Below are 13,149 nucleotides of genomic sequence, written 5' to 3'. Positions count from 1 at the left end.
AGCTCGCGCACCTAATGCTTGGCCAATAAAGAAAAGGCTCATGCAGGCTTGCACGTCTAGGCCTTTATTTTTTTTAAGCATTGTCCGTCTTATTCTTTGTAAAAAAATAGACAATGCATCGTCTATAATTATTCAAAATATGGCCATTGTGGTCGCTCAAAAAACAATACTCTTGTTTTTTCAACCCGAAAACTTATTATTTACCCTAAACACATGGAAAAATGCCATTGAAACCTTTTATAACTAATTCATGGCCTTAAAAAAAAGCAAAAAACCACCCTGAAACCCGTAATCAACCCACAAAGTCTTTTAGAGCTCGTGTATATATGTGTGTGTGTGTTCAGAGTAAGAAAACATTTAATCTTAACTTCTCTCGTTATTTGAAACTATTTGACACAAAAATCAACTATTTTAGTGATTGAAATCATTGTCATCGACAACTTTTTCTCTTTAAGTTGAAATTCGATGACTCCTTCTCTCTCCTTAAATAAAAAGGGACTAAAAAAAAATGAAATATGGTATCAAAACACAATGTTTAAAAATTACATGGACCAATTGCCTAGTAATTTAAAAAGAGGGGGGGGCTTTTGTGCAAAGTTGCCACCCATGTCATCTTTTTTTTTCCGACTTAAGTCATTTTTCTTTCAATTCAACCTTTACCGCCAGGAAAATACATAATTGGGCTCCAATTTAGGCTTAAAGGGCTCAACCATGCAAAAGATAAGTTTAAGAATAAAATTGAAATTTTTCAAAAATATCATTGTTTAAATCCACAGTGAAATATGAGAAGGGTAAAGAGTAAAATGAATACATTAAAAATACCACACGCTTTATAATTTCTTACTTGGTTGGTGCTCGCGCTATATTGTGGGTCTATATTATTTTTCTATTAAAATATACAAGCGTCCCTAACATATTTTTTTAAAAAAATTAGATAAATTCAATAACTCGAGTTATAGTCTCAACCACCTAAGTAAGCTGGTTTTATTCCAGTCGTATGAGAGGGAGAGGGGGGGGCAACGATAGCAAACAAGAAAACATGTATAGATATAAAAAAATAGATTAACGAGGACCAAAATAAATAAATAAAATAATATACTATTAATTTGAATTGAAAGGTGAAATTCAAAGTAATAATTTTTTTTATAAAAGAGTTAAGGAAAAAAGTAAGAAATCATAAAAGTATGGATTAAATTGAAAACACCAATACATGATAAAAAAAAAAAAAAACTTGAACATATAATTTTTTTCAACTTGTTGTTTTATATATAAAAAAATTATAAATGTAAATTGGAAAACTCATGCATGCATCAAATTAAATAAAATCATAGACCATAGTGTAAATAAATGAAAAAAAAAGTAATCAATGATAAATAAAAACATAATTTGAAAAACCAAGAGACCAATATATATCAAAATATTTAATATTGCAATACGGGTTATTTATCTTGTTGTGTTTAATGTATTTGTTTATGAAATCAACTTGTAATAGAGATTGACACACACATAAAATTTATTGAAAAAAAATATGAAAGGTTGCACGTATAAAAATACTATAAAAAATAAATATTTAATCTATATAAAACTTACAGAAAAAAAAAAAATAAAGATAGATCATACCAACCAATGCAAAGATCAAACATTCATAGTATAATTAAAAAACAATCTTTATTAAACAACGGTTACCCCTCTCCCCCGCCCAAAAAAAATCATAGAGAATGGATATTAATTAAAATATAAAATTTAAAAATACATATAAAGAATTCATCAATATGAAAAAAATCTACAAAAAAGTCATTGAGGCCAGGCACTAATAGGCCTGGTAAGCCACGCCCGACACCTAGCCCAATTAAGAAAAGGCCAAGTGCATGTTTTTCATTTTAATCTTTTTTTTTATAGCGACCAATCACCTAATAACTAAAATAGATGAGAAATTAAAATAAATTTTAATGTTGTCACCTAAGTTGCCGAATTTTTTTCACTCTAGTCCTGTTTATTTAAATTTAACCCTCCCTGTCATAAAAAACATGCAATAGATTCCTGATATGGGCTTAATTGTGTAAAGAAAATGTTTGAGGATCCAAATTAATTTCTTTAAAAAATACACTATTACATAATAAACACTTAAAATAACTATGGTGAATTCCCTACGTGTTTTAATTTTTGTTAATAATTTTTATACGTTAATTTTAAAGTTTGAAATTAAAATAATCAAGTAAGAAACGCAAATCTCCTACTTTGAGAGAGAGGTGGAGTGAAAACTGGCATTAAATCATGTTTTATCTTTGAAACAAGAGGGAAAAAAGAAGAACCGCCCTCTGTCCACAACTGGCGTGTAGCTGCGTGTGCAGCGGGTAAAAGAAGCCTCCTCCAGCGCAAGTGACAGCGTCACGGGCCCCTTTCGTATCCTGGAGCGTGCGTTTATTTATTCCATGTGCTCATAAATGACGATTCAATCGCTGGCTCCTTTGGTGGTGTGTTTTTATTACAATTTTTTCACTCGTCACATGCAACGTTCAATTGATTCTTCCTTTCTTCATCGGTAGTTGATCAAACACATCACTGAATAAATATGGAATAATTACCAAACATAAAGAGACAGACCAGTTAGAGTCAACTCGCTTATTTTTTAATTGATGTTTTAGCTTCAAGCCATGATTGATACAAAAAATAAATTATTGTCCCTAAGAATAGGCAAACATGCAAAATAATCACCAGACTTGTAATTTTATTCATTCTGAAACTCATTTGTTATAGAATATTGCAGGGGTGAGTTGTCATCTGTGGATTTGGACCATGCCCAGTCCGGTTTGACCTCGGGTAATTTAAGTGTTTCCAATAAAATCCACATCCAAGCCCCCGACCTAGATGTCATTTCCAGTTATATACATGAACAGATTTAACATGATCAATCAAGATTTTATTAAAATAAAAATATATGGGTATAGTTTTTCTGAATTGTCAAGGGTGTTAGGTTGTGAAGTTGGAATGTGTGGGCACCAGCATGCTTTAATGGAAGTGTGATGAGTTTGGACAAAGCCAAACCCAGCCTTGGTTGAACTGGACAATGTGCTCAAACCCATGCCGGGAACTAGCAGCGCAAATCCCATGTTTGGGTCTGGCAGACATATCATAAAATATATATTATTTTATGGCTTGTTATGTTTCCATCTCTTTACTATATAAAATAGTGAAATATAACTTAAAATATTACAAATATAAAATTACATTTCAATCTAAAAACAGAGAGAGGGTGGGTGGTAGGGGCCAAGGCCCTTGCAAGAAATTTTTTTCCAGCCCCTCCCTTCATAATATTAATATATTTAGCCTAAATAATAAAATAATTGATATTTTGGCCCCTTTTAATTCTTTTTTTCGGTTCCACCCTTGTCTCAATCCTTCCTTCCATAAAAAAACAAGATTTATTAGTTATAAATATACAGCAAGACTTTCAGAACAAAGATTTACAATCTTCATCTTTTATTGCATATATATTTATCAGAGTATCTCTCTTTAAAATATTATTATATTTTTTCTTGAAAAAAAATATTTATTTAAGTATTAAAGTGTCCTCGTCTCCACAAAAAAAATATTTGTATATGCTAGCTACAAGTTATACTAGCCTCCCAAGTATCAAGTACAATTTATTAATTATTTTGACTAAATAAATAAATAAAATTATTATAACCAGTTAATTAACCGATTATCTAATCTATAAATTTTATTTCTAAACTATTCAGATTAATTAAGACATCATCGTATGATTTTAGTTTTTTTCCTACTATAAAACTTTGGATGCTTACTGTTTTAATACATAAAACAAGTGCTTTATTGAAAAATCGATCTGCCGAATGAAGATTTATACAAGGTTGCTCCATAAATATGCTTAGCTTAACTATAATTACAGTGATTCTGCACTTGGCAAAGCTTGCTACATCCTAATTACCTCTATCTAGCTCTTATTCAAATTTGAATTAACTTGGAAAAAAGAAGAGACAAACTGTCTTCTCTAATAAAAAATCAATGTATACATTCGCCCGCTGCGAAATTACATTGAGTTCAAATAAATAATTACAATTTCCTTTTTATATGTCAACCACGGAAGTCGAGGCAAGTAACTTAAAAAAACATATGCTAGCAGCTGTTCCTAAAGTCCCAGCTATACAAATGTAACCAATTCAAATGTACAAACCACATGTGCGAACGAGGTTAATAAAGTTTATTTATTTATTTTTTTACCACTATAAATGGTATTAAATGAAGAATAATAGTAGCACAATGTTAAAAATAGGTTTCTCGCAGTTTAAATATTTTTCATTGCCCAGCTCCATCAACAAATTCAAAATGATGTAATTTTAGTTTATTATAATTCATATATATATATATAAAAAAAAAAAAACTGGAACTCGTGGTAGATCTATGAAGCAATTATTCAAAGAAACTGACTTGTGATTAAGCTCCATGGAATTGAACTCTAGGCAATGTCTAGTATTTATTGATATAGATTTTAATTTTTTATTTAATATTGTGGTCCAACAATAATTTTAAATACTTTTTTAGATTTAAATTAATTTTTTAATATTTTTTTTAAACATTTTTTTGTTTCAATATCACACATAAATTTTAAAAATTAACAAAATTATTTTAATATATTTTTAAATAAAAGATACTTTAAAAATCAATCTCTAACTAATTTGTGTTATTTTGCTTCTAATATTAAAACAATAAAACCAGCGCAACATTCCATACACGTTTATACAATCTATAATTACCTGTGGATCCCCATGGTAAATAAATTGATAGATTTAAAAATCTACACGGAATTACTTGTTATATGTCAACTAATATGTTTTTTTAACATGTTTCATTTTTCAATACATAAAGATATCGATGCATTGCATCTGTCTTATTATATCAAGATGACAATGATATTAATTAAACAACCCTGCATTTCTTTTTTTTTAATCAAATATCACATAATTATTTGAAAATATAATAGTAGTTATTGTTTAAAGAATTTTTTTGTTTAAAAATATATTAAATTTTTTTTTTTAATATCAACACATTAAAACAACATAAAAATATAAACAAAATAATTTAAAATTTTTAAAACCAAACTAAAAATTAATATTGATTCCACGGTTACGAAAAATATAAAAATAACGTAGTACTACCGAGAATGTACCAGTCACGCCATAAGGATTAAGCCCTTTTCATCATTTTTTTTTTTTTCTGTTTGAAAAAAACACCCAGAGTATCGAATTTAACATGGCGTGCATGATGGTTGAGCCAGATTGTTTTTGCAGTATAAGTGTGTTTTTTTTAAAAGTTGTTTTTTAATTTAAATTAATTTTTGATATTTTAAAATTATTTTGATGTAGTGATTTAAAAAAAATAAAAAAATTTATTTTAATATATTTTTAAATAAAAAACAACCACCTTTACATGTATCTTGAAAGGAGGCTGGATTGGGTTTTGGGATGATGCCTGAGGTCCCTCGATTCCCATTATTTTCAGCGCAACTAATTACGATTGACTAGCAATCTAGCTTTTCTATGGTATGGCTCACAGCTGACCAAATTGACGATCCAGATCTATTGCTAATTGATAAATGTAAAAAGTGCAGATCGAAGCGTGGAAACACTGAAATTTAAGAGTATGTGTGAATGGAGTTCAAGACTCGAAGCAGTCTGATTTTCAGCTCGCCATTTCACGTGCCCTAATTTAAGGCGGCAACATGGGCGTTTACGAGAGAAATCCTTGAGTTGAGGCGCCTCTTAAAGTGGCTACTAACGTTATCGTGGAAATTAAGAGGTGGAATTCAAAGCATTTCCAGAAGCCTACGACATTCACCAATGAATTGTCTACTCGTTGATATATATATATATATATATATATATATATATATATATATATATATATATAAAGTTGCTGCTCTTTTGGTTTTACACTTCTGAACCTAATTATAGAACCGGTCCAGGTTCACCATTCTCTTGATATCATAGGTTACTTCAAATCAAATTAATTTTTAACTCGAAAAAAAACAAATAAAAGTAAAAAGGGTTTTTTCATGAGCCAGTATTATCAGTTAAGAATGAATTGCTAATGTATGGAAAGGAAAGGATATTGATTAAAAGTGTTATTAGTGTCGAAAAACAAAATTATTCCAAAGTGTTATTTAGTTCGGAAGTATGAGAAAAACCGTTCATGTTGTGGTTTTCAGACCAATACCATCGCTGAATATATACTTAAAAAATATAATTGAAAAGAAAACGATCGACTTGAACTAACAAATAACTCCGGTCTAGGTTTTTTACTTTCTAAACTTTTAAATGTTTATTTATTATTAAAAAAATTGATAAATAAAAAACAGTTTACAATCAAATCCAAGAAAGATTTTGCCTAATTTAAAATTGTATATTTTTATTTTTTGATTATATTAAATTTAACATTTAATTTTTTGATTGTCATATATCTTTTTTTTGAATTATTTTTTTTCAATTTTATAGCTTAAAATTTGATTTAATTTGATTTTTATATCAACTTTAGTCTTTATTTTTTTTATCTAATTATTTTTTTAATTGAAATTTTTATATCTATTAAATTTTATCTTTATTCTTTTAATTTATATTTACTTTGTTTGGAATAATTTATGAAATTGATTTTTTTTTCAATTTCATTATCTTTTAAATTTTTTCACAAATCATTCTTTTTAAATATTAATAAATTATTTTTCAAATTATGTTTTATGAATTAGTTAAATATTAAAAAAATAATATTTTTTTAAATACACTTAAAAAAAAAAACTTTTCATAAAAAAAAACAAAGAATAAAATTATGCCCAGCACAGATAATGTAAGCATTTAGCCCCTCAACGAACCCTATATGCCTGTCAGTGTCGCGAAGCCCATCCGTGGATGAATGAAATTTCCAACCTGCATTGGATGCTAAAGTGGAAAATAGGAAAGTGGATAGGGAGATGGGACAGCCATGCACATATCATCAGCTTGCTTACCTGGCCAGTGGACCTACACCAGCACTGGAAGAAAAGGGCAGTACGGTAAAAGACCTATAGCCCAACTGGCAATAAGCAATGGCTACACTGCATTTCAAGATTCCAATGTAAGGGGTGACATGTCAGCAAGTTCTCCCTCATACATCCGCGCTAGATTGTGGTTTTTTTTTTTTTTTTTTTAAAAAAAAAAACTTAAAAAAATAAAATGAAGTTATAGATAATCATTTGATATTTTTTATTAAATTTTTAATCTAACTTTTTATCTATAAAATTAAACTCTATAAAAGTTATTTTAATATGATTTAATCGATTTGACGAGTTCAAAAACATTCCTCTTAATTAGTAAAAAAATAATAAAATTAAAGATATAATTGAAAAATTAATAATGAAATTGACCTAGAAAAAATCTTTTGACTCGATTTTTTATTTAAATTTAAATTATGTTGAGAGTTATTTTAACATGATAAAGTCAACTTAATTGCTTAAGAAACAACTTGATTGACTGTCAAATAAAAAATAATAATGAAATTTACATGGAAAAAAAGCATTTTGACTCAATTATTTGCTTGACTTGAGTTCAAAATTAAATTACATGGTAGTTGTTTTAGTGTAGTTTAGTGGACTTGTTCAATCTAAAAATAACTTAAATAATTGTTAAAAAAATCTAAAGATGAAATTTTTTTTTATATAAAACTGAAATAAAAAAAGGGGATGGAAGAAAAAATAGAAGAAGGCAATCGGAAAAAAAAAAGAGAAGGAAAAGGAAAGAAAGAGCTTCACTGATAACGGCCAGCGCTTGCTACATTTGCGTTTGCTTGTGGCGACTGATATACCATAAAAAAATTGATAGTTGAGTTTTTTGTAAGAAACGGCCAGCGCTTAGTTAAGAAATGGATGAAGTGGCTGGTACGAATCATTAAATGCATCACTGATAACGGTAAAGGTCGTGGCACTCACGACAACGATTCGTGCGATCAGCCATAGGTTATTAGCTTGGCATTAACAAGATCTTGGATAACGGACCGTCTAAGTTGACAAGATATACACAGCACAAATGGTGGTTAGATGTTTAGCTCGGGGGAAAGGGGTAGTAAAGTTGTGGAAAGATTCGGTAGTTTTAACTGGTTGAGGGAAGATTGTCCAGATCACGGGTGGTGAGTTGTCAAATACGAGACATGGCTAGGAATACGGGGACGTAGCCACCAGGTTCACGACCGAGAACATGGAGGAGATTGCCATAACACTTGCTAGAATGAGACCACTGAGTAAAAAATAATGAAGGAGAAACTGTTCTGACAACTTTACTGATCTGCAACTTCCACGAAAATGTCATTAAATAGGCTTGTAAGTCTCTACTGTGTAGCATGAAATTTTTTGTGCACAACACACACACACATATGCTTTACATGGCTTTGTTTGGTTGGTTGCGTTAATTCTGCTTGGTCACAGCAAATTAAAATAAAGGAGTGTTGTTGGATGAATGAAATACATCATGTAAATACAAGTGAAAAAGTGAGAAAAATCTTATTTAAATATATTTTAAAATAAAAAATATTTTTAAAAACAATTATTACTACACTCTTAAATAACTTTTAATTTAATGGGGCTGTACTCTCGAGAGCTGGAATTTCAAAGGAAATTTTTTTTTTCACTTGACACTTTGTTTTGATGATTTTAATTAACGTACGTTTTATGTGATCTGACTAAAGCTACAGTAACAATCAGCTTTCTCAAGAACTTTGATATATTATCCAATTTATGTATTTGCTTTTTATTAAAAACTAGCCCTATCTCTGCATATGCACCAAGGCTTCGTCTGGAAACAAAGGTTGCGTGCAACGTCGTTTCCAAACAGACACGCTGCCTTTAACAAAACTGATACACTTGGGATATCAATTTGAACAATCATTTACTACCGAGGACGACAATAAAATAAGTTCCGGGAAGGACATGGATATCTCATCCTTGCTGCATTTTTATCGGGTCTGGGAGTTTTATTTATTTATTATTATTATTATTATTATTATTATTGTCGACGAACACTATTTTGAACTGCTTATTCAAACAGAGGAGCAAGAACAGGTAACATTAAAAAAAAAGAACAATATAAATATTCATGCAGATATACATTGTTATTTTAATTTTGATAATTAATTAACACGTAAGACTTAAAATAGCTGCAATACAAATCCAATAATTAATCTATTCTAAAAATCTCTCTATCCAAAAAGTATTTTTAGAAAACAAGAATAGGCATGCATGGATTTTCATGAAAAACAATCCATATAATCGGACCAGAAAATGATAGCATATTTTCCAAGCAAAGAAGAAAGACAGGGACGAGGAAACAGTTTCTATGTCCACCCCTACTTCTATTTGGGATTTAAATTGCAAATCCAGCTCATTAATTTATCGTCCTAGCAGCATTGGATAATTGACCAAACAATCTTGCTCATATAAGCTAGAATCCAAAGCAATTAGATTCACGGGATCAAGTCAATAAACGAATGTTTCCATGGATCCAACAAAGTTTCCCTAATCTCAACAAAAAAGCTAATGGTGTAATCAAATCAAGTAGAAAGCTTCTCTGGCACGTTTCCTTTACTGGGAAACATTCAAACAAGAAGGATAATTAATAGCGAAAGATATATACCCCCTAAAAGCCTGGTGTTCAACGTTGATTACCATCTCATAAGCAGACACGATTCCGTGGATTAGGTTTGTTCTTACATGTCTCCATACAAAGCGTAGATTGACTACCCACCTACGACTTAGGTTCCGTCTGCATTGCGATGGTATGATTAAAGATGTTTTTAGATTTAAGTTATTTGATTTTTACTGTTTAAATGTATTTTTATTCTAAATTATGATAAAAGTTTAAATCTGAGAAAACTATAACTTATAATTTTTTTTCAAATTACAATCATAAAAACTATTAAAAAACCATAAAGCAAGTGAAATCAATGTCCAGTAAGATAACGTGAATTAATATTAAAATCAACAAACGGTCAATGATTTCAGTAATTTTCTTGATTAAAAAAAATTCAGTATAAGGTAGGTGCGATCACTAGCACAGGATGAAAACCCTTGTCCTTGGCCCTCAATTACAGACAAAAACAAAAGGGACTTTGCCAGCCTGGCTTTAACCCACACAGTATATTCCCACTCTCTCAAACAAAATCCCCAAACTACCCCCAGCCACCTATCTCCTCTTATCATCATCTCATGTCGCCACCATAGTCCACACACCTAGTTTCAAACACCATGTCAATCCTCTGCATTTTTCTCTTTCTAACCACCGTCGTCGTCTCCGTACAGGGCTTACCTAACGCAGAACTTCCTGCGTTTAGAGAAGCACCGGCATTTCGAAACGGCAGAGAATGTCCCAAAAAGACATGGCCTTCATCATTCAACAACCTCAACCGCCACCACCACGATCCTACTATAATTCACATCGCAATGACACTCGATGCCACCTACCTCCGTGGCTCCGTAGCCGGAGTCCTCTCCGTCCTCCAACACGCCGCCTGTCCTGAACACATAGTCTTCCACTTCATCGCCACTCACCGCAGAGCCGACCTCCGACGCACAATCACCTCCACATTCCCTTACCTAACCTTCCATCTCTACCATTTCAACACTGATCTGGTCAGAGGAAAAATCTCATCCTCCATTCGCCGAGCTCTGGATCAACCGTTGAATTACGCGCGAATCTACCTCGCCGACCTCTTACCGTTCACGGTGAGGAGAATCATCTACTTCGATTCTGATTTAATCGTGGTCGATGACGTGGCAAAATTATGGAACATCAATCTAGGTGCACACGTACTTGGCGCACCAGAATATTGCCATGTTAATTTTTCTCATTATTTTAACTCTCGGTTTTGGTCGAGTCCAGTGTATGCGACATCGTTTACGGGGAGGAAAGCGTGCTATTTTAACACGGGGGTGATGGTGATAGATTTGCGAAAATGGAGAGAAGGGAAATACACTGAAAAATTAGAGTACTGGATGAGAGTACAGAAGAAGAATAGGATTTACGAGTTGGGTTCATTGCCTCCTTTTTTGCTTGTTTTTGCCGGCGACGTGGAGGGTGTCGAGCATAGATGGAATCAACATGGGCTCGGGGGTGATAATCTTGAAGGGCTGTGCAGGGATTTGCATCCCGGTCCGGTAAGTTTGTTACATTGGAGTGGCAAGGGCAAGCCTTGGCTCAGGTTGAACTCTAAAAGACCGTGTCCGTTGGATGCTTTGTGGGCACCTTATGATCTTTATCGTCATCCCACCTTGTTTTGTGATAGCTAGCTAGGTTTGGTGCTGTGATCTAGATGCTAGGACACAGGTTGAAATGTGAGGATTTTTGTCGGGTCTTTCGTTGAGACCAATAAGGGGTTACGGCCGTTAAGAGAAATTTGTTAACGGCTGGATTTTGTGGAAAATGGAGCGTTCAATTACTTTGAAAACGCAGAGAAAAAGTGGGATCCTCGGTTGTTTGTCATGGTGATCCGATAAAGATGATGATTGGCTGCGTGGATAAAGGAAAAGCTAGGTGGTGGAGGGTTTTTTTTTTTTGAAGTGGGTTCTCTTTGAAGATCATGGAAAACCGCTTTCAAAGGGTTTTTGGTCTTGCTTGTTGTACAGTATAATAATAATATAAGGTGAAAGGGATATTGTTAAATACCAATAAGGGACTTCCACCTGCTACATTGTTTGATTAATGCTTGTCGTTGATCAAAAGTTGTTTTAGTGTTTGTTTGGTTGCTAGAAACTTTATTGAAATTATTTTTCAACATTAATAAAAAACTGAAAAATAAGTAAATAAAAAATATTTTTTAATTAACCTCTTAATAATGTCAATTTTTTAAAAAACATGTTTTAAATATTTTTATCACTCGCTATCAACTTGTTATTGTTAACCAAACATTATAATAACTACACTTTATCATAATTTATTTGAAGGATCTTTAAATATTTTCAAATATTTTTTTATGTTTAAAAATTTATTTTTAGCAGTAACATATTAAAAAATAATTTAAATAAAAAAATACATTCAAGATTTAGCAAAATTATAATTGTACTGTTGCCCTAATTATTATCTTATCATCGATTCTTCAAAACCTTTTGTCATTATTATTATTATCCTCGCCTATTATCTCCATTCTCCACCTTATCTTTATCATAGATAATGTATTTTTTCTCTATTTATAATCATTATTTAAAAACTATAATTAAAAATAATATATCTCACGGAGAAATATCAGGGTAATAAAAAAAAAACCGGAACCTTAAGTTTGTAATTAAGATGTAAAGTAAGCGCGGGTTCTTGAATTGTCGTACGTGGGTATTGGTTGCATTATTTTGGCCAAGAATCGCCGCTTGTTTGATTTAAAACCAGCTACTGGAACATTTTCTTCTCCTTCTTCGTTACTTTTGTTGATTTGCTAAATCAGGTCTTTCCAGTTCTTAGCTAGGGAAATAAAAGAAATCGAGCTCTCTTTTCCCTCCTGTTTGTCATTGATCTGGAGCTTTTCCTGTTTGTTTTAAAAAGTTAATATCGTGAAGCTATAGTTAATTTTTAAACAGCGATAAAGCTAAAGTTTTTTTTATTTTTTATTTTCAGAATGCAATAAATGTAAAGTTGAAACTAACATCCACACTCATTACACTTGCTAGAGAAGGAAAGAAAATAAAACAATGGAGTATAACTTCCACTCCTAGTGCAGGCAAGGCAATAGTAAATAGAGAAATGGGAAAAATAAAAAGAAAATATTTGAATTCACTTAGGTTGAATTTGAGGCTCATATAAGCTCTGCCTCGACCGTTGATGAATGCTGCCGCACACAGCTAGAGGGGACGTCGGAGCGGAAGATCTCACTGTATACGGAGCTGAACATGTTCGGGTGAAGAGGATTGAGCTCTGAAATGGCTATTGGTATGGATCATTATATAACAAGTTTAGTCGCTATTTAAGGTGTTACAACGGTTATTTTTTAAAATATTTTTTTATTTATAAATATATTAAAATAATATTTTTTATTTAAAAAAAAAACTTAAGTCTTAACTTACCTTTGTTAATATATTAATTCAAAGCAAAAAATTTTAGTACTTTTGAAATGCACTCCCAGCATCCTCAT

The 13,149-nt window shown here is 31.4% G+C and overlaps 1 protein-coding gene across 1 annotated transcript; it reads left to right on the top strand.

The window, feature by feature from the left end:
• The first annotated feature begins 10,222 nt into the window (after positions 1-10,222).
• Positions 10,223-11,761, top strand: LOC118039964 (probable galacturonosyltransferase-like 3). The gene has a single exon (XM_035046814.2). The coding sequence runs from the start codon at positions 10,280-10,282 to the stop codon at positions 11,318-11,320; it is 1,041 nt and encodes a 346-aa protein (XP_034902705.1). The 5' UTR covers positions 10,223-10,279; the 3' UTR covers positions 11,321-11,761.
• The last annotated feature ends 1,388 nt before the right edge of the window (positions 11,762-13,149 follow it).

Source organism: Populus alba, chromosome 8 (assembly GCF_005239225.2).
Source record: "Populus alba chromosome 8, ASM523922v2, whole genome shotgun sequence".
Lineage (NCBI taxonomy): Eukaryota > Viridiplantae > Streptophyta > Magnoliopsida > Malpighiales > Salicaceae > Populus > Populus alba.
The sequence above is the reverse complement of the archived record's forward strand: the minus strand, read 5'-3'. Positions and strand labels throughout refer to the sequence as shown.

Coding starts and splice junctions, on each gene's coding strand:
- LOC118039964 (XM_035046814.2), top strand. CDS start 10,280: ATGTCAATCCTCTGCATTTTTCTCTTTCTAACCACCGTCGTCGTCTCC.